The sequence below is a fragment of the Talpa occidentalis genome, unplaced genomic scaffold, assembly GCF_014898055.3.
Source record: "Talpa occidentalis isolate TD23 unplaced genomic scaffold, MPIMG_talOcc4v2.1 talOcc4.8, whole genome shotgun sequence".
Taxonomy (NCBI): Eukaryota; Metazoa; Chordata; class Mammalia; order Eulipotyphla; family Talpidae; genus Talpa; species Talpa occidentalis.
Window position 1 is genome coordinate 76,168,632 of NW_023605194.1, and position 24,303 is coordinate 76,192,934.

Consider the following 24,303-nt stretch of genomic DNA (forward strand, 5'->3'; position numbering starts at 1 on the left):
TATACCCATAAACTGTAATTTTAGCTACAGGCCTTTGGGAAGTAAGAAGGGATAGGATCAGACGAGAAAAACAGATAGGGACACACTGGAAGAACCAACCACTTCAGACATTCTCCTAAAAAGATAATGAACCGAAACAAACCATTTACATTTAAAATTACAAGGAAGAAACTCTCCGTCCTCTATGCCTTTCATTAGGAAGCTTCACAGCTTTTTTTCCTGCAGCACAACCAAAACGCATCAGTGCTTTTCCGAGAGAGGACAAAGCAACATGTATCCCTCCAAAAAGACAAGTTCCCTGGTCTCTCAAAGTGCAGATGACACTAAAGAATTACAGGAACTGAAAAAATGCTGAATTATCAGGAAAGTGCTTAATAAAGAGAAAATCGACATTTGGAGTCACGTTGACATCAGCAAACAGTTTCTGGATCAGTAGCTAGAGCAGAGGCTGGCAAACCACAGCCTGGCCTGTAGGCCAAACCAGCCTGCCTTTGCAAATAAAGCTTTATTGGAGCATAATCACTTCCATTTAATGACAGTGTCTATGGCTGCTTCCTGCTTTAACAGCAAAGTAGAGTAGCTGCAACAGACTATATGGCCCATGAAGCAGAAAATATTTACTACCAGGCTTTTTAGAGAAAATGTTTGCTGAGTTCTGATGGAGAAAAAGATGAAGACTAGGCTGACCTTGTGGCCACTGTCCTTCATCTCCCAGCTCACTGCAGGAGAAGAGGCATAAACATCTGCCCTCCACGGGTGTCAGGAGGGCATTGTGGACACTCCGCAGCAGCCAGCAAATAGTTACATTAGACATTTGAGAAAATGAAAAATTCAGCATCCAGTCTCCATGGACATTCTCATTACTTACCAATTTGGTATGTCACTTTAGAAAGTCCCCTAATGCCCCAGTAAAACACATTTTAAAGTATAAATGTTTTATTTGGTTATATAATGTCCATGTTACTATTTTCCTTTTCAAATGCTTCTATCATTTGAAAACAGTTTTGAAAACATATCCAAAGCTATAAGCGCCAAGAATACTAAGTATTTTACTTCAAACTTTTAATTTGCCAAGGGGGTTTTTCAAATGTCCCTCCTTTCTTTTCAACATTGACATAGCTTCAGTTGTAATGGTATAGGCTGTAAGAAAACAAACTAATTTTAAAGCATAAAAAAGCCAAGCATTTTTAAAAGTACATACTCTATTGAGGTATACCTGTGTGAACACTTTGTACCTGAAAGGATCACATTTGGATCTAAATCTATGGATTTTTCTCTAGGAAAAAATTCTTGTGATTAAATGGCTGCTATGTAATGCTTACATTTCCTTAATTGAAAACTGAGATGGTATGGAGAAAATTAAGACTGGTAGATTGTAACCATTCATTTACATTTTCACCTCAGCTGTCCTACCTTTTAGGTCCTACCAAAATAACTATTTCCCAAGTAACATCTGTTAGTGCCTCAAGCTCAACATTCTTGCTGGGGCAAATCCATAAACACTCCATTTGCTGAAAAAGAGCTGCAAATCCCACACTAAGCTTTTAACCTCAATCATGAGGCTAGAGCTCTGACATTAGCTAAGCCTAAACGATGGTTAAAGCTCACTAGCCATGTTATCATCAGAACAAATTAATACTTTTGTAACTAAGGTAACCCTCAGACGCAACTGAAAGGGGACAATTATTCCTGGGCACTCTATGATCAAAACCATCAGAGGACTTTGATACAAGAGTTGAACCCAAGTGCTCTGAGGACAACCTTGTAAAATTGTCATCATGGTAATGACGAGGTACCAGGAACACTCAGGTAGAAAATGATCCTTTTCTTAAGAATGTCATTAGCTGGTCTTGATTATGTTTAGAAAAATAACTTAGGGAAAATAACAGCAGGAAATTCACCATAATGTGAAACAGAAATACCCTCCGAGTGATATGACTTTGGACAACTTTTTTTGTTACTGTTGTTGTTTATAGAAGAAAGAATCCCCTTTTATAAAAAATATTTTCTAACACTATCCCCATACCAACATTCACTATCCTGAAAAGAAATTCATAGATATAAAATTAGCTAAAATAATAAAAACCAATAAAATATGAAGAAACAAGAGGAAAATAACTCATAACAAAACATGTATTTGATGTGTAAATTCTGGAGTTAATTAAAGGCAGAATGGAGTAATCAGAGGCTTGGCCCCACCACTGAGTCATCATGAAGGGAGAGGAACCAGTCAAGTGCAGACCTAGAGAGGGCATTGCGTAGTGACGTCATGAGACAAGTGACACTTGTCGGGGTGAGTAAAACTAAGCACAGTTTTCCCTCATTTTACATGTGGTTGAACTTTTAGAACTTCCCTCTGCTCAAGAACATGAGCTTATACAAAAAATCAAGTTCAGTTTTGAACTCACATAACGGAGAAGTTGTCATCTGTATCTGCTTAAGAAGAGAATCAAAAGCCAGGCATGCTGTAGGACAACTGCCTGTTGTAAATGGACATACTGGGATATCTAGCATCTCTGGCCCTTGGCCACTAAACACATGTAAACCACAACCACCCCATCATTGGGACTCCTAAAACTACCCCTAAGAATGTTCCTCTAGAAATGTCCCTGCTGCTTTTGAGGACCACTTTGTTTCTATACTTTTTATGTTTTCTTTAATGAAATACATTACCTTTATAATCTAAAAGAAAAGAAAAAGAAATTCAGTAAAGTTTCAAGCTCATCAGTGTCCTTCCAACAAAGAGACAAAGTTACAGATTACTAACACGAACTAATACCTTGAAGGCAGTTGGAGGCAGAAAGAAGAAACTGGAAGAGAAGCGAAGGTCAAGAGATTACTATATTACTCTAAGTAGTTGATAAGCCTCCCACATCTTTGGATAAAGGCATATGAGTGAAGACAGATACCTAGAAGATCAATTTATTGTGTCTTGAAGATTTCTAATTAAAGCAGAAATCCCTGATGTAATGGGACAGTGGATCTAAAAATTACAGGGCCTCCTTAAAAGGAAGATGCCAAAAGAAACTTTGTTCTAAAGATGGTTTATACAGCTTAGGCTTGAGCAAGGCACAAGTATGATCCATATATAGAAAATCACAGCATCTGCAGTATTTTAAGAAACTATAGTTGCAAAGTAAGTGCAAATGTACAATGAAAGGAAAGCTTATTCCAGGCTAAGTGGAGTTAACCAGGAGAGAAATCTAGAGCAGCTCCTCGGCACACATAGGATAAAAGGCAGCTTCCCACACACAGAGGTGGTTGGCTGCCGTTTCTCTCTCCATCTCCTTCTTGGGACTGTCCATTGTCATCAACTGTAAGAATTCGGGACAGCTTGCTTTTCTCCATGTGCAGTGCCTGCCAACTCCCAGAAACTAGCTACAACAGGATTATTTGCATGTCATTGCTTGTTAAATCTGTCCTAATTTGTTATATCCATATGAACATACACTTTTAATTTCTCAGACTTCTTAAAACCCACTCATTCTGAGAACAAACTACTTTTTTTTTTTCTTATCTGGCTAAAGATTTTTAGGGAGGGAGAAAAATCTATATTTTATTATCCTCTTACTCTATTAAAAGGAAGAGAGACATGCATAAAATGAAAGATTGTGGTTATTATATGGCATACTGTGAAAAATATTACTTTACTACATAAACACCTATCTCTATCTGATAGCTCACCTACCATGTCTTTAAACTCAGTCAAGCTGTTGTTCTATCTCAACAGTGCAGTCTTGTCTGGGGCATACCTTACCATATTAGGCAGTGAGGCCCCAGAGAGAAGGCAGAGTAAAACAGGCCTAAATTTTACCTAATAGGAGGGAGACAAAGCTATTGCCCTGCATGGAGAGTGAACGGAAAATTGCTGGATGCCCTCCAGCAGATGAAGGGGCTTCACAAAGATTAATGATAAGATTAAAAAGCACTGCTTTGAGAGAGGGAGAAAGATCCAGGAAATAGCCAAAAGTTAAGTTGTGAAAAATAAGAACAGGAAAAAGGGCTATTAGTTACCCGAAGAGAGTGGGGGGTGGGTGATAAAGATCTATGAAACTAGAACTATTAGAAACACTGGCAGAGAAACATGAGACACAATTTAGGCATAAAAATGGAAGCTTGCTTGGCTGACAGAAAAATTCACAAGGACTTCATCAGCTGCTCAAACTCTGCTGGATTCTGAACAAAATATGTAATATTTAGTTTTCATCCCTTCCACTTTTACTCATTTCTTTCCCCTTACTTGGGCAATCCATTTTAAATTTTACTTCTCAAAATTCCTCAGGTACATTTTCAGAACACAGATAATTGTTGGCATTATTGAGGAGGACGGGCTACTTCTCTGATTGCCAAACAATCTATTCTTTATGGATAAATTAATAACTTCACAATCATATGATTTTAAGGTCAATGAAAGTAATCCAAAAAGTCTTATTCTCATCTAGACTTTGGGACCTATAGATTTGGAAAATAATTGAAATGGACCTCAATCACTTCTAATTATTTAGAGGTACTAACTCATTTTCATTTCACAATTTTATGATGTGGATAATTTCATTACCCCTGCTTTACAGATGAGGAAACGGAAGCACAGTGACTTAAACAACTTATCTAAAGTAGTTAAGTAGGAACTACATGATCCCAGCAAGTTGCTTACTCTCTCTGGGCCTCAGTTGTTATTTTTAAAATGATAATTACACTAGAATGTCTTTAAAGTCCTTTTCAGTGCTAAAATTTAGTCTATAGTAATTGCCATTCTAGCCATCATACAACTATTGAATAAATCAGAATTTAGTATATAATATCACCTAGAAATAAGTTTTACAAAGAAAGTCTCTTTGTAAGTGAATTGGAAATGTGAATCATTCAAAGATAAAACTCAGGAAAATTAGGGAAAGCAAAGAAAACCAAAAGCTGAATCAATTTAAAAGATTATTTGCAGATAGGATTAATCAACACAATCTCTCTGATGCAAAGGAAAAAAGAAAGAAATTTTACGGCATTCCTGCATTTCAAACACTATAGACAAGGTTTACAGAGAAGCAGCAATTTCTATTTCAAGAGATGTCAGAGAGTGCTCTGGACACCCAGCTCTCCTCCACTGCTGCCACAACAGACCCAGCAGATTTCATAGGTAACCTCCCTAGATACATTGAAGGGGCGGGGGATGATAAAATAACAATAACAGAACCATCTACTCTTCCGTGTGTGTTTTGTTTGATTTTGCTTTGGAAAATGTGGGACACTGAAGTCATATTCTCAGAGCCAAGTGCTAGGATTCATCATTTTCCTTTGCTGGTTCTTCCCCTTTGAGCTTTGGCATAGCCCAGGGCTCTCCTGTGAGAGCCCGAATTTCAGTCAAATAACAAGATTCCCTGTTGCAGTGGCCTCGGTGCTTACCTACCAGGGCTTAAGTCCCTAAAAACTTCTTAACTACTTTTGACCTTAGTTTTCTTAATGGTAAAATGAAGTTCCCAAACCAGGTTCTTTCTATATCCCTTCTAATTCTAAGATACCAAAAGTTGGGAGGCAAGGAACTTGACTACATTGAACTGGGTTTTTCAACAATTCCTTCAAAACAAAAGCTCCCTGTCTTTGATCTCTTTTCTCTTGACCACTTGTGCCCTCTAGTGATAAACTCAATTATACAACAAAATTGGCTTGGAAAATAGTCTGCTTCACAGGAATAAAACAAATAAAAGCACAAGAATGTAGTAGGTCCAAGCAAAGGAAGGCTGGCCAAAGACCAGGGACAGAAAGATTGCCAACGGCCATCCCTTCTGCAGTGGGCCCACGGTTGTGCTTTCAACCACTGTAAAAACTCTGTGCAGTTGCCACTGGTAAAGAAAACATACTCCTGAATATAAAAGCATTTTCAGCTATGATTGGAATAAGCTCCCTCACACTGAGACTGGGAAGAGTTAACTTTAAAAATGAAAGTTTCTACCACTCTACAGGAGCAGACAAAGACAGAGAAGTGAGTTGTCGTGACCTCAGTAGTGAACCAATTACCCCCCCCCCAAAAAAAAAGAAAAAGAAAAGAAAAGAAAGAAAGAACTACCCTGGTTTTCCAGCAGTAAACAAGCTGCTTAGCTAACAGTGCCATGCTACAGCGAACTCTGCCATCCAATGGGAGGACATGAGTGGGGGAGAAAGAACATCATCATATATTATCGTCTTGAAATAAAATGTAGCAATTTATACTGTGCCCTAACTAGGCATGCTACTCTGTTAGTGTTAGATGAGCATACTTCAGAGGAAAGCAGGTAAATTTTATTGAAATGCACTGGAGTAATGAAGCAGGAAACTATAAGGTTTTTACCAAAAGGAAAAAAATGCCTGTGCTGATCAGTCTTGTCTTCTGCATTGTTGGCGGGATAGGACAGTGGCACCTGGAATATGCTTATGGCAACTCTGGCTCACCCACACACACTCAAAGTAACCAATCCAGAGAGAACAGGCTGTTTATTCTTTTCTCAGATGCACACTGGAGTCTGCTTGACACATGGAAAACACTAGTAGATGCCTCAAGCAATTGGATGAATGGAATATTTTTCAGTCAGACAAAAAACTTTTATGGCAAACCACAACAGTCTCTGCTTTTCCTCACTGGTCAGGAAATCTTTTTATACTTCAAGTCAATAGTTCTAAAATGAAATTCTCTGAGAAGCCCTGCATCAAGAACATCTTAGTTTTCCTTACTCTTACCCGAAGCTAGGATTTTCATTTCAAGTAATTTAGAAAAGAAGTTTAGAAAAGTAGACACAAAGATTTTCACTGACAAAAGACATTCTGTGACAACAAAGCCTTCCTTATTGTAATTCCCTCCACAGATTTCAATGATGTCAACAACTCTGGAGAGATCATAGTTCCTTTCAGTGCTCTGTCTCTATTACTCAAGAGTCTCTTCTTGGGCATCATGTGATTACCAAAGCAACTTTCCTACACTCATCTCTGTGTCTCCAAAAGCCTCTTGAAGCCTTTTCAAGAACTCAAATTGAAGAGCTGCTGTGCACATGCACACACATATTGGCCCCAAAGCTAACCTCTATGTGGCTCATCCTTGGGAAGGAGCCTTGGCTTTATTCATTCAAGGGCAGGCAATTGCAAAGCCATCATTAACTGTTGTGGACATTGAGGAATACATAGACAGGTCAATGACTGCTAAAGATGAGTTAGTTGTAGATTGTCAATATGTGTTACTAAATATATTTTCAAAACATTTTCAAGTAGGGTACAAAATGGCCATGTTTTCACATAATTTCTAATAGAAACGAACATTCATTTAGTCAAAGCCAAATCCTGTCCTTCCTGAACAATAGCTTTATAAAGAAAGCCACTAACTTTTTATCACATTTGTGTGGCCTACATGAACTTGGATTAGTAAGAAAGCTGGGTCCTTGTCATAACTGCGGAGAAAAGTTGGATGCCAGACCTTAAAGGGTCTGAGTTGTAAAAGATCAGACACTGAGCCTTATTTCAAAGTAAAATATAAATGACTTTTGGACTCTTTGATGTCTTCACATTTATGTTCCTCTTTATTAGTGTAATCCATAAGAGAAACAGTATCACTCTTTACTTTTCTTCCAAAGATTTCAAGGTACTTTACATAATCCAATAATACTTATGAGAGAAAAAGATGGATTCTGTAACTGCTAGGGAGGTCAGCAAAAGGCATAGAAAAATGTAGGAAAGTTGTTCAAGAGCATGGGGATTGTTATACCATAGAAAAGAAGCATCAACCAAGCATTCTCTGCCTTTCTCAGAGGAATGTCTATCTCCAATCTCTCTCTTCTACTCGAATCTGCACAGGTCTGCTTTTTCCTCTATTAAATCACATGCACAGGAGCAGGGCTGAGTCATAAAGGAACATGCCTCACTGGCTTGTCACTTACCCACTTCTCTTTTACTTCTTCAGAGACATCAGTTTCATCATCCTGAAAAGCAAGGAAGAAGAAAAACAAGAGGATCATGGTCATAGACATCCTTGAAAACAACAAGGTCTGCTCTCATCAATTATGCATTTGGCAGTTCAAATGCAGGCAGTGAGAATTGACTGCCAAGTAATGAATGATCTGTTAGTGCTGCTTTTAACAGCTGCCAGAGGCAGGGAGTCTAGGAACATTACCTGTAGTCAAACACATCACGTGGTCCACAATTGGAAAAGGGGTATCTTTAAGAAAATATGGGCTTTATTTCATCTTTGTCAACAGGTATTAGTCTATTTGGTCCTAAAACAATGAAATATTTTTATCTAAAGAACAGTTTCTAATAGATGACTATTGATGTTTTATTTCCTGTCTCACTCAAATGAGTCACTTAACTACTGATCTCTTCATTATTGGCCACCTGATTTTTTAAAATGCCAATAACAAGGCTGAGTGAGGATATAGAACAAGAAGGTGACTTACAGTGCTAAATGTGTATTTCTAGTCAGCAGGCATGGGTGTACCTGTTCTTACTTTAAAGTCAATCTCTTTTGCATTATTTGTTCCTTTTTTCCTCCAGAATAAAATCAAGTTAGATGTACTTGTATTACTTACAGATTTTAAGTTATTTGAAATTCCTGTTGTTCTTTTTTTTTTTTTTTTTTTTTTTTAAGATTTATTTATTTATACAAGCACTGAGTACAGTCAGAAGCGCGGGAGGGTGAGAGAATTCACCAGAGCCAGAGCGGGGAGCAGAGCAGGCAGAAGGACCGAAGGACACTGCTGAGGGGAGCAGTGGGCGGCAGGAGAGGTCTGCGCGCCATGCGGGACCCTCCTCCGGTGGCCGGGGAGCAGCCGGGGATCAAACCAGCGCTGCAGAGTCTGCGGGCAGCTTCGCAACCCAGCGCTCAACCGCTGCGCCACCGGGGAGGCCCAGAAATTCCTGTTGTTCTACTAAAATATTTAATCAGAAATTCTGCTTACATGGGGTACTAAGATATTACTGACTATGGGACTTTTAGCAATCCTTCCAGAAATCTAGGGAGGACTGCTAAAATTTGACAAGTTCATTTACTTTTTATATTTGTTTATGTGGTTGTTGTAAATTTCCAGTTTTTTCATTCTTCACCAATGGTTTCTGAGTGCCTACTATGTGCTTGGCACTGTGCTAGCTGCTTAGCATCCAATAGGAACATACACATACTAGTTGGTCTTCTTTCCTTTTCCTCAGTAATACTTCTTAACAGTCTGCAAGTTCATGCACCATGTGGGACTCTTTTTCTTTTGAACTCCCCTCGGCAGCCAAGGGCACATGAGCTACCTCAGCACATGTCTACTCACATCTCTTGTCCAGAAGTTGATGCCCGTGCCTCTCCGTCTCTCCTTGCGCCTCCTGTCACGGAGCCTGTTAGAGGACTGATCATCTATGTCTGCTTCTTCACTCTCTGGACAGAGGTAAATAAAGTATGAATTTTAGAAATCTGGGGCATATGCACTGGGGGGGTGGGGGGAGGGGAGGCTTGCATTTCCTGGAACTCTACCTACCATTTTTGTCCATTTCCTTTGCAGATGCAGCGTTTGTGGCAGTCTCTGAGCTCTCCGAATCAGGGTCTGAAGATCTATTTGTCCGAAGCATATGGGAACTGGTGTAGAGAGAGGATCTTGATGCAGAAGGAGACACTGGTGATGTGGGTTTGTCTGGCTGACCGGGACACCTCAGGCGACGATAGACAGGCTGGAAATTATCCGTCGGATGTGAGAGGTCAAGTATAACCAGAGGATAAGGATAGCAGATTTACTAAAAATGGCTTTTTCTCTGTAGCAAGAGACTTAGTAGTAGTAGCTGTTCAATAAAAAGCTATAATGCCAGTAAATCAGCAAGAAAGGAAACAACTTCTGGCTCCTACGGCGGTAGCATCATCATGTTGATAGAAGCCCAAGAAAACTGTTCCTAAATAGACTAAAGGGGACAAAATAGCACTAACCTTGTTGGTAAAAATTCCTCTGATCTTGGAGTAAAAATAGGAAGTATGATGGTGTTTTAGGATAAAGAGCTGAGAGGTCATGTTGACATTGGAAAATTAAAAGTTCAGGAATATGTAGGAGCTATTTGGTCTCTTCTCTGAGCATTCTACTAATTTCTGAAAACTCTAGGGCCAGGTTTATTGAAACTTTAAAAATCCCATTTTTCTGCTTGGAGTTGTTTTTCTGAGAGGATAGAACCTGACAACAGGCCTTAACTTGGTTTATTGAAGATGCAGAGATAGAGAAATTCTTATTAACATAGAGATTATATACATGTTTATAAAATACAGAATAACTAATAAAATGCAGTAAGCTTTGGAGTCAGATAGAACTTGTTAAAAATCTAGCTTCAGCACTTACTAGCTATGTAACCTTAAATAATGACTTAACTTTGCTGGGCCTCAACTTCCTTCTATATAAAATAGGGATAATATCTTCCTCAGAGAGAGTTGTGAGGATTAAATGAGATAATGTGCTAGAAGCTTAAAATAGCACCTGCTAATAAGTACTCAATAAATAGTAGCTGATACAACAAATAACAGAAGCTCAGTTTATGCAGCCTAACCATTCAGAGTTTGGACAAGAAAGAAATTCCTTTTTCTTATAACTATGGTGATTGTAAAATTTATCACAACTGTGACACTCTGAGAGTGAAAGGAGGGCTATTGATAATCACGTAGCGTAACATAGGTAGCTGGAACATCTTAGTAAACCAGGAGTTATATTCACCCTGAATATAATACTATACCTTTGACTACCAATCCCTCTTGAGAAGTAGCAAGCAAGGCAAAGTGTCCATCCCGACAGTGACATCTTGTGGTCGGGGACGAAGGTGCTTTGTAAACTCAAGTTTGCTGGCATTTGGAGATTAAGACAATAATTAATGCCTGTGGACCCAGGCTGCCTTTGTTTGAATTCTTGCTTAGTCACTTCTTAGCTATCTGAAATGTGGGGAAACTTACTTAACCTCTCTGTGACTCAATTTCCTCATATTTAAAATAGGAATAAAAACATCTACCTGGGGGCTATTTTGAAGGTTAAACAAATGAATACATATGACATAGTATAAACAGTGCCTGGTGCAAGCAATGAGTAAATGCTTAATTTCTATTTGTATTTTATTATACTGTGACTAGTCTTTTTAGAATAGAAGAGATTCTATTAAAGATGAAATTAACTAAATTCTTTGAAGATTACATTTACGTAATTTAAAAATTTAGTTAATGTGGCAATCAGTTCATCAGGCTGTGTGTCTGTATATAATACAATGGTTTATGTCAATATTTATGTCTCATTAAAACTGGGGGTCAAGCATTAGTTAATTCTCGGAGGAAGAAAATGACTATTTAAGGCTGACATCCTCTGAATTCTTTCAGTCACACAGGTTTGCCAACTAAAGACAGACATAAATAGATTTTTCTGTAATCTGTCCACTTCAAAGGAGCAAAGCACTTGAATTATCAGTGAGGAAGAATTTCCCACATGAATTACCCAGCTTTTAGTACAGTATATGCCAACAAAAGCAGCTCACCTCTTCATCCAGACTCCCGCCCTGTCGGTCCTCCCCAGCTTCCTTTGATGATGCTGCTGAGGACTCATGTTTCTCAGTGCTCCCCTCAAGTCCCTCAGTGCCTCTGGGCTTTGGGCTGGGCTGATCCTGAGCTTGCCGCTCTGCCTTTGATCGGCTGAAAGTCCTTTCTGCTTCCTGAAGGTCCGTTAGGGTTACACCCTGGGAACATATTACAAGGTCAGGGAAGTTTCACTCTAATCATGGAGTAACTCTTGATGAATGAGAGTAGGGAAACTCCCTAAAAGATTCAACAGTATCAAATTTCAAATGAAGCTTCCAAAATGCATGAGGCCATTTCAAACAAAATATGAGTGAACATTCCAGTGTGCAGAGAACCCAGATCTGAATGAGGTATGTTTCAAACATAGTATTTGTTTTTCCAATTTGAGTTCCAGAAAATAGGTCAACGGGGAAGCTTGCCTGGCTAGATGCACGTCCTCCTGCCAGTAGTTCTCAACACCTTCATTTTAATGTTCCCTATCCTTCCTGAGGGCAAGTGTTTAGCAACAGGGAGTCTCTAAATAGCAGATACCAGGAAAACTTGATTTTACTCAAGAAAATCAGACTTAAAAGAAAGACTAGCTAGACTCAAAAAGGTGAAGATTCAGAACCAGGCTAGAATAAAAGCACCACTCCTTCTCATCCCACCTCCCCCAAAAATCTCTAAACTGGCTTTTCTGTATCATCATTTCCCAAGTAATGAGGGAATCACACAGAGATATTCCAGCAATGAATGTTTCCCCCAGGCTCACAGGGGCAGCAGGACATAAGCAAAGCAAATAATGAAGAGACATGTCTAGGAGAAGGGGACAGGTCAGGAAGGGAGCGAGGTGATTCTAATTCAAGCAGTTATGTGCTAAGTCCTCAGAAGAGGGAAGTTCCAAAGCTGGAATGCAGTTAAGCAAGTGTTATATCCATAACTTGATTTTTTAAAAAACTGTTCATTAATTTAGGGGGCCTCCCTGGTGGCGCAGGCGGTTGAGCGCAGCGCTGTGAGGATGTCTGTAGCCTCTGCGGTGCCGCTTCGATCCCCACCGGCTGCGAAGCAATCCACTTGGCAGGGCAGACCTCTCCTGTCTTGCCCTCTGCTCCCCATCAGCAGTATATTTCAGTTGTTCTGCCTGTTCTGTCCCTTGCTCTGTCTCTGGTGGATCCTCTCACCCTCCAGCGCATCTGGCTTGTACCCCGGTTCTTGTATAAATAAAATAAATCTTAAAAAAAATTGTTCATTAATTTATTCCCTCATCCTCTTCATGAGGAGTTAAGTGTCTTATTAAGCACTGTGTCTACAAAGACAAATCAATTGATTCCTTACTCAAAAACCTTTCAGTCTAGCGGAAAAGATAAGAAAATAGATGAGTATAATGGAATATAAGTATAAGACAAAACATCTGATCCCGCAAATTCTACTTCTGGGTATGTACCCAAAAGAACTGAAAGCAGGGTGCCGAGGAGATCATTTGTATACACTGAAGCAGCTTCACTTCCGCTGGGGCTTCTCCCGCCTCCTTTTTATTTTTTATTTTTTGCAGAGGTGGGAGAAATAGACTGAAGCCAGTTAAATAGGGTATTTAACTGTCAAATAAAATGTCAAGATAATCTCATTATTCACAACAGCCAAAAGGTGGAAGCAATCCAAGTGCCTATCAACTGATGAATGCATAAGCAAAATGTGAGTATAGTCATGCGTCATTGAATCAGGGGCTTATCTCCTCAGAAATGCATCGTTAGGCAAATTCGTCATTTTGTGACGTTATAGAGGGTAATTGGTGGCTATCAAGCAAGGTGATATGTTGTGGCATGTGGCAACAACTGTGGTGTCTACAGTCAACTGTTGACCAAAGCATAGTCAAGCAACACATGACTGTCTATACATTAAAAAAATGTTACTTTTAAAAAGGAAGAAAATTATTACACCTGCTACAACATGGATGAAACTTGAAGACATTACACCAAGTGAAAAAGTCAGTCCCAAGATGACAAATATTCTGATTCCACTCATAAGAGGTACATAGTCAAGTTCATGGAGACAAAAGGTAGAATGCTGGGAGGGGTGTTATTGTTTAATGGGTAAAGGTTCTAAGTTTGGGAAGATGAAAAGTGTTCAGGAGATGGATGATGGGCTAGTTACAAAATAAGGTGAATGTACTTAATGCCATTGAACTGCACACTTAAAAGAGGTTATGTGTATATGACTACAATAAAACAAAAGTATAGTCAATCTTGGTCCTCTTGGAGGTTACATTCTATTAGGGGAAACAGGCAAAAATTCATTGAAGAAAACCAAGTAACTGATGTACTAAACTATAAAGGAAGGACACGATCTACTGTGGGAGGGTCAGGGAAGATAGCAAGGAAAGTTTCACTGTTATATATAATGTTCCTTTTTCAGTCCTGAACTTTTTTACATGACATCTATAACATTTAAAACTGTTGAACTTTCCCCTTTCACTAGAAACTGACTATTCATTCACTTCTCTGTCACCACTATTTCCTGATTTACCTTCCTCCTCTGGCTATATTCCTTTTTATTCTGCTTCATCGGCCTATTCACATCCTCTGCCTCCTTAAATAACACTTATTTATAGCTTTGTCTCTATCTCATTGCCATTACAACCTAAGCTTGTGGTTCTATTATTTCCAGAGTGGACAACAGTAACAGTTTCTAACAGGACTCCCTGCTTCCAGATTTGAAGAACACACTTTTGCCCAGCAACCCCATCAATTCTCTGCACAGTGATTTTTACAAAAATACAATGTAGAGTCTATCAAACTCTTCCTTACTTTTTTTAAAAAAGATTTATTTATTTATGCATACAAGAACAGGGGTAAAGGCCAGAAGTGTGGGTGGTGAGAGGATTCACCAGAGAGAGAGTGGGGAGCAGAACAGGCAGACTGACTGAAATACACTGCTGAGCGGAGCAGTGGGCAAGATAGGAGAGGTCTGCTGCACCATGTGGGTCAGCTCCCTGGCCGGGGATGGAACTTGACTGTGCTGCAGAGGCTGTGGCTAGCTTCATAGTGTTGCGTCTTAACCCCTTGCGCCACCAGGGAGGCCCCCAAACTTTTTCTTACTTTAACGGCTCCTTTAGGGATTCTTTTTTACTCTCTTTATAATGTTTTTATTGAGCTAAAACTACACACAGAGTAGGGTAACCGTCACCATGAATTTCAGAACATTATCATCACCCCATAAGGGAACTCCACATCCATCAGGAGTCACTTCCCACTCCTCACTCTCTCTAGCCCATGGCAACCTCTGATCTGCTTATTCTGGGCATTTTCATATAATGCAGTCATATCTGGTTTCTTTCACTTTGCACAATACTTTCATACAGTTCATCCACATTGTCTCATTAGCATGCACTAGCAGTGATTTCTTTTTATTACCAAATATTATTCCATTGTGTGGATATACAGCATTTGTTTATGTAACAATTTGGAAACTTGGGATGTGTATGTTTCAGTTATGTTAACTCTGTTCAATGGCTCAGCTTGGATCTACCACTCCCACAATTGCTGAGGACCCCTGAGGTACAACCAGCCACACATGCTAAATACTTTCTGTAGCTGGGAGGCCAGGGCTCAACTCTACAGAAAGTTTGCAAACTCTGTACATAAATATGGTCTCTACAGTAAATAAACTCTGGCCAGAAATAACACTGAATTTTGAGTCTTGCTATTATAAACACTTGCATACAAGTTTTTATGTGGACATACATTTTCATTTCATATATACCTATGAGTAGAATTGCTAGATCATGTGGTAACTCTAGGTTTAACATTTTGAGGAGCTGTCAAATGGTTCTCTTTGGGGGATTAAGATGTGGTCCTTTCCATGTAAGTGGAATGGTTAATCTTAGGAAGGAAAGGAGATAAACCATGTCTGAGCCTGGAGGAGAGAAGTGGGACCAGGTAGATGTAGCCATAAGTTCATCCGATTCTGTGGGGTATAGGACTGAACACAGGTGAAAGCTTTGATACTGAATACTGAGGAAGCTCATCATACTATTCTTCAATTGTATCCCAAAGGAAAAGTAGAGCACAAAAGGACCTAAAGGCAAGAGTTCATGCGTACTTGAGTAGACCTTCGAGTCTGCCGAGCTTGTCTGGAGCGTGCTTTCCGTAAAGACTCTGCTTCTTCATCCCTTACAGGAGTCAGATATGACCTGTAGAGAAATAAAATAGCAGATAAAAGATCTCTGCTGCATGTACATGAGTATTGACAAGGTGCTTTCACATATTGAAGTGATGTCTACACTCTAAGAATGAACTTAGGCGACCACAATTGTAATCATTTTAGTTCTATTACTGAATAACAATGTTACCTTGGGTGAGTGTTTTAATATCTCCTTAGGCCTTGATTGACTCATATGAAAAATACAAATAATTTTATCATCTCTATCTGGAATGAGATCAAATGACATCTTGAAGTCATCAATCTTTGATTCTGTTCTTTTTCTAAGTTTTCCCTTTCCCCTATAGCTATGTTTCTAGGCTGATACCACAGTTCTTTTTGGCCTATCTGAAATAACCTTTGCATATGTATCTTTATACACAAGACTTAGTGCTAGGAATGACAAGCTGTTTTATAAGACTATTAAGTATTCTGTAACTGATGACCACAGCATTCTGAATACTACAAAGACATATACTCTTTTTTTTTGTTTTTTTGCTTTTTATTTATTAATTTAACTTTTAAACTATTGACCTGACATTGGTTTACAACACTGTATGTCTTGAATTGAAAGTCCAGAAATCAAACCACACATATATGGTCAATAAATCTATGACAAAGGAGCAAAGAATATACTCTGGAACAAGGATAGCCTCTCCAATAAATGGTGTTGGGAAAACTGGACCACCACATGCAAAAGAATGAAACTAGACTACCATCTCACACTATACACAAAAACCAACTCAAAATGGATAAAAGACTTGAATGTAAGACCTGAAACCATGAAATACATAAAAGAAAACACAGGCAAAACACTCCATGATATAAACCTCTGAAACATCTTTGCAGTCTCTTCTCCAGAAGCAAGGAAAACAAAAGAGAAGAAAACAACCAGGAATAACCAAGCTAAAAGGCTTCTGTACAGCAAGAGACAGTAACCAAAATGAAGAGACACCCTACTGAATGGGAGAAAATATATGCACACCATACAACTGATCAGGAATTGATATCAAAGATCTACAAAGAGCTCACACACCTCAACAAAAACAATGCAAACAACCCAGCCAAAAAAGCTAAAAAAGACACTTCTCCATAGAAGAAATGCAATGGCCAACAGGTATATGAAAAAAATATTCAATATCACTAATTATCAAGGAAAGGCAAATCAAAACCACAAGAAGATACTACCTCACACCTGACAACAACAAACGCTGGTGAGGATGTGGAAAAAAAGGAACTCTTTTACACTGCTGGCAGGATACAAACGGGTCCAGCCACTGTGGAAGCTGTGAGGAGGTTCCTCAAAACACTAAAAATGGAACTGTCATGTGACCTGTGATTCCACCCCTAGGAATCTACCCAAAGGACATAAAACATTAACTCGAAATTATTGCAGCACTATTTACAATAGCCAAGATAATGGAAACAATCTAAATGCCCCAAAGCAGGTGAGTGGATCAAGAACATGTGGTATATCTACACAATGGAACACTACTCAGCGATCAAGAAAGATAAACTCATGCCATTTGGGGCAATATTGATGGCATTGGAAGGGATTATGCTAAGTGAAGTAAGTCAGAAGGGAAAAGGAAAATATTGGATGGTCTCACTTATAGGTGGAATATAGGGAAACAGATCAAAGGGTCAGGAAAAAGACAAAACTTACAAGCTGACCATAGATCTGAGGTACACAGCAGGGGAGGGGGAGAACTCAAAACTGGGGAGCACAAGAGACTATGGTCACGGGTGCTGTGGTGGCAGCAGAACTATGGGAACTACACCTGAGGGGAGAAATTAAATACTGTACAGAAATGAACAGTGATATAAAAAAAGAAATAAATTTAATAAAGAGAACTACACCATATATTTTAGGTAGTGGTTCACACCTCTTCAAATATGTTTCCATACCATGCCCGCAGGGATGTTTCTCATACTCAACTTGGGTCTTTTCCTGTTTGAAGCTAATCAGTTAAGTATTCTTCTCTCTTCAGTACATATTTTAAATGTAGGATCCCTTAAAGCTATTTTAAAAACCAACTTCCTAAAGGTACATTCCAGAAGAAAATTTTATTCTCTCCTCATTTTAGGGAAAACAATTTTGTTCTCTCTTTGGAAATCACGGTTATTTTTCTTTCATTCTTCTACTTTATTTTATTCAGATAGCCCTTTGAACTTCCTGCTCCCAGTACAGTTTTTCACACACAACACCACAATAAAAAAAGCTTTCTTCCATCCAGTATCTTGGACCCATGCTGTGGATTTACAGAGCAAGACATTTCTTTTCCAAATCTAGCAGTGACAGGAATTAGTGGAAAAGCCTAAATGATCACACTTCTTCAAGCATCTCCTGATGTTTCCAAAGTTTGCCATAATCAATACTGTGTCTTGGGAAAGGAGGATTTTTACACTCGCAGATGTTGCCATGAACACACTATAAGACTGCTGTGAACAAACTGTCCGTGACAGGTAATCTCAGTTGCTAACTTCTCTAGTAGGGGATGCAGTTCTCCAGTTGCCCTAGGAGGCAGGTTTTAGTTACATTTTCCTGTGTCTAATAGGAAATAGCTTCTACTTCTAATTGGGAGTGTGAAGCTACCACTGGAGCAAAGGAGAAGGAACAAGTACTGGGCTTCTGGTTTCAGCTCTGCCATGAATTTGTTTGACCTTAATAGAACCGATTTCCTGGAATCTTCATGGTTTCATTTATAATAAGGGACTAAGTCTATAGCTTTTAAAGTCCCATTTAGCTTTAAACCATAGTGAATCCATATTTATACTGATTCTGGAAAAGTAGCCTCTAAGTCTTCTCAATAAAATGCCAATCATTGGTTTACTAAACATCCTCTGTTCCATAGATCACTTTCTTCAGCACGGTCCATGGAACTTTGAATAGTAATGGAAAAGTTGTGCACCTTCACAGTCCAATATGGTGGTCACTGGTCACATGTGGCTACTGAACATTTAAAACGTAGCTAGTATGATGGAAGAACTGAATATTTAATTTAAATCTAAAGAGCCACACCTGGTTATTGGCTATCACATTGGACAACACAGTTCCATGAGTCCTGAAAATCCAATTAAGAAACATTACTATCAAGTCTTCTCCCTAAACCTGAAAACCAGACCCAGTTCCTGTAGCAAACCTAACAGAATATTGCCAAGAATGCAGCTAGCCAGCTAAGTTTAAAGCAAATTGATTTTATTTTCTTCGCAAAGATATTCATTTTTCTTCTACATTTCTCAGAGGCATTCTTACAATAATTTTGCATTTTTATATGTGGCACTTTTAAGTTGATGAGGTAGCACTGGGGCCCTCGCCTTTATAGCATTTCTAGATACAGCACACAGGAACAAGCTCACAGATACGACAGCTTCACAGCTACTTTTTCCCTAATCACAGCATTTATACCCTGCTGTCCCCATATGCCTTACCCAGAACCATCTGACTTTCCCTCTGCCCCCTTGGACAAAGAGAGCTCCAAGAAAACATACTGTTACCTCCTTGTGTAGGCCTGCATAGCAGAATGAAGGTCAAGAGATGAGTGGAGACGAATGGCAAGAAAGGTAAGTGGCTGCTGGGAAAGACTGCAGTCTCAGCACCCGGTCTCCCTTGGAAACTAGAAAAGGCTTGCACTGCCACTGCTATCCAGCAAGCCAGAGGCGAAGCCTGTAATTTGCTAAGAAGCTGCTACTAAGGAGGAGGAGGAGGAAGAAGGGGAGGAGAAAAGGGGAGGAAGGCAAAACCTTGGGGCTCAGTAGAGCCAAGGCTGCTAATAGTTCCCAAAATACCATTCCATTAGATGCATATTTTATACACTGTACCAAACCAATCAATACTACTTCTCATTTCATAAACAGGGAGTGGGAGGTGGGAGGAATTCTTCATGTGGAAGAAGATAGAGCAAGAGAGCAGCATTCTCCTTCTGGATATTATTTCACCTGTCCTCGGGCTATCCTAGTTGCTGCACCCATCTGAATGAGCGGTAAATACTGCCTCACTAGAGGCTCAGGCCTAGCCAACTGGCTAAGTCAAAGGTGGTAAAGAGATAGATAAAAAGAAACGTATGACAGACAAATGCAGGGACAAATTTCAGATCTGGTATAAATGGGTTAAAGCTAAATAGTGGGAGACAGTAAGTTCGGTTCAAATTGACAAGCTCTGGCCGCGAAGCAACCCACATGGCGGGGCAGATCTCTTCTGTCTTGCCCGCTGCTCCCCTCAGCAGTGTATTTTGGTCATTCTGCCTGTTCTGTTCCCCGCTCTGTCTCTGGTGAATCCTCTCACCCTCCTGCGTATCTGGCCTATACCCCGGTTCTTGTATTAAAAAAAAAATTGACAAGCTAACTACAGATGAGGCAGGTTTCTACATCTAATGTGTGTCATACATCAGGATGTGATCTGACTTCAAGTGTAGGGAGGAATGCATTCAAATGCTCATGTTTCAGACTGGGCTTTCTAGTTCTACACTGAAAATCAGAGCTTAAGCTTAAGCAAGGAACCAAAGCTACAACTCCACTAATCAGAATGATCAAAAAAAGGGGGCTCGGTGGGTTTGGAGGCAAGTCCCTTAGCTGAACTAAGTATTTCCTGAACTCTTAAGACCAGCAGTTCTCAATAAAAGACACTGCCCTCCTCCTGGAGGCAAAGTATGAATTACCTAGCCCAAAATGTTAATGGAATTTGCAAACTTTTCTATAAAGCCCAAATAGTAAATCTTTTAGGCTATGTGGAGCTCTCCAACAATATTTTTTTTTTTAGTGCCAAAGCAATGACAGACAATGTATAGATGAACAGCCAGGCTGTGTGCCTAGTACTTGCCTAGAGGCAGAACTGAACTGCTGCAGTAGAAACCATGTGGCCCACAAAGTCTAAAATATTTGCTCTCTGGTCCTTTAAAGAAAAAGCTTACTGCCTCTGCTCTAGACTCTAAATTATATAGCAAACTACAGCTTAAAGAACTTTTTGTTTTATAGATGCTGATGTTTCTGTGACCTGCCTTAGTCAAATACTGTATCATCCTGAATTCTTGTAGTTCAGAGCATTTGTTCTGTTAAAAATACTCCAGTTCAAGTGCCAAAGCCACTTTCACAACGACAGTGTTTTACTTATGTAGGTCACTCTACAGTGAGTTCACTCGTTGGAGCAGGTGATCCGGATGCCAAGAATGGCAGATTCAAGCATTGAAAAGGTCAGCGAGTGCTGCTTTATTTCATGCCCATAGGCTATACCAACTGGATCTGGCCAACTGTCACAAATATTACTGACCACAAAATAGACCAGGTCAAATTCATCACTAAATTTTTTTCTTAAACAAGAAAGTCAACACAAAATATTAGCAGAAATGATCCAATTCTCAAATAACTGGGGGAATGGTTTTGGGACACTCATATGATAGAATACTATGTAGACATTACAAGACAAAGTAAAAACGGCTCTAGATATACAACTTGTAAAATATAACCAGAATATGTAAAGAACTCATAACAGCTCTCAAAAGGGAGTAAACCCTAGCAGAAAAAAAAAGATCAGCAAAGCATATAACCAGGGAATTTACAAAACAGAAGATCTGAAAAGCTTACATACGTTAGAAGAAAATGTTCAGTTTCATGAGTAATCAAGAAAATGCAAATTAAAATAAGGTGAACCCACTTGATCTTCTTTAAATTTGTAAAAACAAATAACAATTGACATTAACAAATGGAACTTTAGTTGCAAAGAACTAGAAACTCATACATTGCTTGTCAAAGTATAAATAGGAGAGAACCTGGCATTCTCAAGTAAAGAGGGGCTTGCTCTTTAGATCCAGAAATTCACTAGGAAATAACTACTCTTGAGAAACTCTTGCACATTTGTATATGGAACAAGAACAATAGTGTGCTCATCAGCATCATAGTACTAACTAAAATAAAAGCAAATGTCCATTAGCAAACAAGAACTGTAATCTATGCACACAATGTACTAAAATGAACATTTCCTGAGCATTTATTTTTTTAAAAGATTTTATTTATGTATGCATACAAGAGCTGGGGTACAGGCCAGAGATGCAGGGGTGGTAGTGAGAGGATTCGCCAGAGACAGAGTGGGGAACAGAACAGATAGACAGACTGAAATACACTGCTGAGGGGAGCAGCAGGCGAGACAGGAGAGGTCTGCTTCGCCATGTAGGTTGCACCCTGGCTAGCCAGGGATCTAACTTGTGCTGCAGAGGCTGCAGATTGCTTTCATAGTGCGGTGCTTAACCCCTTGTGCCAACAGGGAGGCCCTCCTGAGCATTTAAAATGAACAAATAATGCTGAGTGAAAACAGCAGGTTTCAGGAAATGTGCATAATGTCACAGTTTACAAAAAGAATGAAAGCATGTAAAAGAAGTGTGTACATATGTGAAATAATATCTCATAAAACTTTGAGAATGATAAATACTAAATTCAGGATCATGACTCCCTCTAGGGAGACAGTCAAAGGATGACACTGAGGAGACATAAGCAGGGTTTCAACTACATTTCTAATAAAAAATTAAGGCACTTAAAAAATGAAGGCAAATATGGCAAAATGCCAGACTTTGATCAAGCTGGAAAACTGATATATTGGCTGTTAGTAATAGTTTATAATTAACTTTATTATTTATTTATTTTAAAAAAAGATTTATTGATTGATTGATACATACATACATACAAGCACTGGGTACAGTCAGAAGCGCGGGAGGGTGAGAGAATTCACCAGAGCTGGGAGCAGAGCAGGCAGAAGGACCGAGGTACACTGCTGAGGGGAGCAGCAGGTGGCAGGAGAGGTCTGCGCGCCATGAGGGACCCTCCTTTGGTGGCCAGGGAGCAGCCGGGGATCGAACCAGCGCTGCAGAGGCTGCGGGCAGCTTCGCAACCCAGGGCTCAACCGCTGTGCCACCGGGGAGGCCCTATAATTAACTTTAAAAGAAAAACTACATACAGCATGATCTCAAAATAAAGAGAATATATATATATGGTTAGATTGTGGATAACATATTTTCTACTCAAAATATGCTTATTGTGGAAAGCTTTGTAAACTTCAAGATCTTTGACATTTTTAGAGTTAAAAAATTTTAGCTTAAAAATTATCATTAAATTCAAAAGAAAGTTTTAAAATAAGCCATACAAAAAAAGCTTGCTTCCCACACTTAAAAAGAACACTTTATTACCCTAGTTGGTGGTGACGGACAAAACATAGGTACTTTCCAGGATAGCTAAACATGCCAGAAAAAAGCCCTTCGGTCAGCTTCAAGACTGAGAGCGTGTGAGAGTGCAGAGTCAGCCTGGGGTCCAGGGCAGGTGTGTGGCTCTAACCTAGGAGAGCAGGGCAATGGGACAGACCAGTGCTGGCACCAGGTGGCTCTAAGCACTAAGACTGGAGGATTCACAGGCCCCACTGCTCTCACTGACTCTAGAAATTGGGCTCCACTACTATGGTCACAAGCAGGTGTCCCTTAGGAGAAAAGGGCATGTGGGGAGTAGGAAGAGCTCCCTAATGTGTGCATTTTTAGGGCCACATTAGCTCCCTAATGTGACCTTTATTGAACACTAACCTACTTTTCACAATCAGGTGAAAACTATAATCTCTTCCCAGAAAAAAACAATTATGTATAACAAAATTTTGCTAACAATTTTAGGGATTTCTGAACTTCCTAAAGCTCAGGTTAAGAAGAGAAGAGTCTAGGAAGAAAGAACTCCTTAAAGGACCTGAATGAAATTTACCTTCACAGAAGGCCTATAAAAAAGATCTATTTTATTATCCATTCCTTATCCATTCACCCCACTTTTCAGATGACTGAAATTCCTTTAATTAAGACTCAGGGACACTTTTTAAAAGTCAGGTTCCAGAGGCGTAACTTACTTACTGAAAGGTTGGGCGCGGTAAAGAAAAGGAGAGCCAGGCTAAATTTCTCAAAGGGAGGGAAAGTTTATTGCGCCCGAGGCAGACCTCACACACCCAAGGTGGGGGTCAGTGAAGCCGCGCACGTTGTTAGGGGGAAGCAGTTTTATAGGGTAAGGAGGGGTCAGGTGGGAAGTTGGATTCGTATGGCGGGAAAAGTTTGTAGGGCGAGAAAAGGTTCGTGGGGCAGGTAGAGGTTCTTTGTCTGAGAAGAGACTCCTAGGGGGAGGGGGGAGGCTCATTGTCTGAGTCCTCCAGGCAGGTATCCGCATTCCTGCCCCCCAGGTGGGCATTCCAGCCTCCAGCATGGACCTTTCACTTACAAGTAAAATGTGTCTTTCCAGCACACTGGCCTATGAGCTTTGGCAAAAGTGCACAATCAAGACATAGCGCCATCACCCCCCAAATTCTCTCATTCCCCTAACCCTGACCTAAGGGAAACTGGTTTTTATAGAAATAAGGGGAACATTTTCTAATTACAAAAAATACATACTGTTGAAGGAAAGTATTGACTTTTACATCCATCTAAAAACATGTAAAGGGCCTCCCCGGTGGTGCAGCGGTTGAGCGCTGGGTTGCGAAGCTCCCCGCGGCCTCTGCGGCGCCGGTTCAATCCCCGGCCACCGGAGGAGGGTCCCGCATGGTACACAGACCTCTCCTGCTGCCCCCTGCTCCCCTCAGCAGTGTACTTCGGTCCTTCTGC

General features: G+C 39.8%; 1 protein-coding gene across 10 annotated transcripts in view; it reads right to left on the reverse strand.

Annotated features, from left to right (window-relative positions):
• Positions 1-24,303, reverse strand: part of PPP1R12B (protein phosphatase 1 regulatory subunit 12B) — a 181,290-nt gene that overhangs the window by 66,175 nt on the left and 90,812 nt on the right. For 9 of the 10 annotated variants that reach the window (XM_037496652.2, XM_037496649.2, XM_037496650.2 and 6 more), the window contains 5 exons: positions 15,599-15,689; positions 11,482-11,679; positions 9,471-9,660; positions 9,267-9,370; positions 7,893-7,934 (listed from right to left, as the gene is read on the reverse strand). In XM_037496652.2, the coding sequence (XP_037352549.1) occupies positions 7,893-7,934; positions 9,267-9,370; positions 9,471-9,660; positions 11,482-11,679; positions 15,599-15,689 (625 nt within the window). Of the gene's footprint in view, positions 1-7,892; positions 7,935-9,266; positions 9,371-9,470; positions 9,661-11,481; positions 11,680-15,598; positions 15,690-24,303 lie in introns of those variants that run through there. The other variant, XM_054690476.1, reaches the window with a different exon arrangement.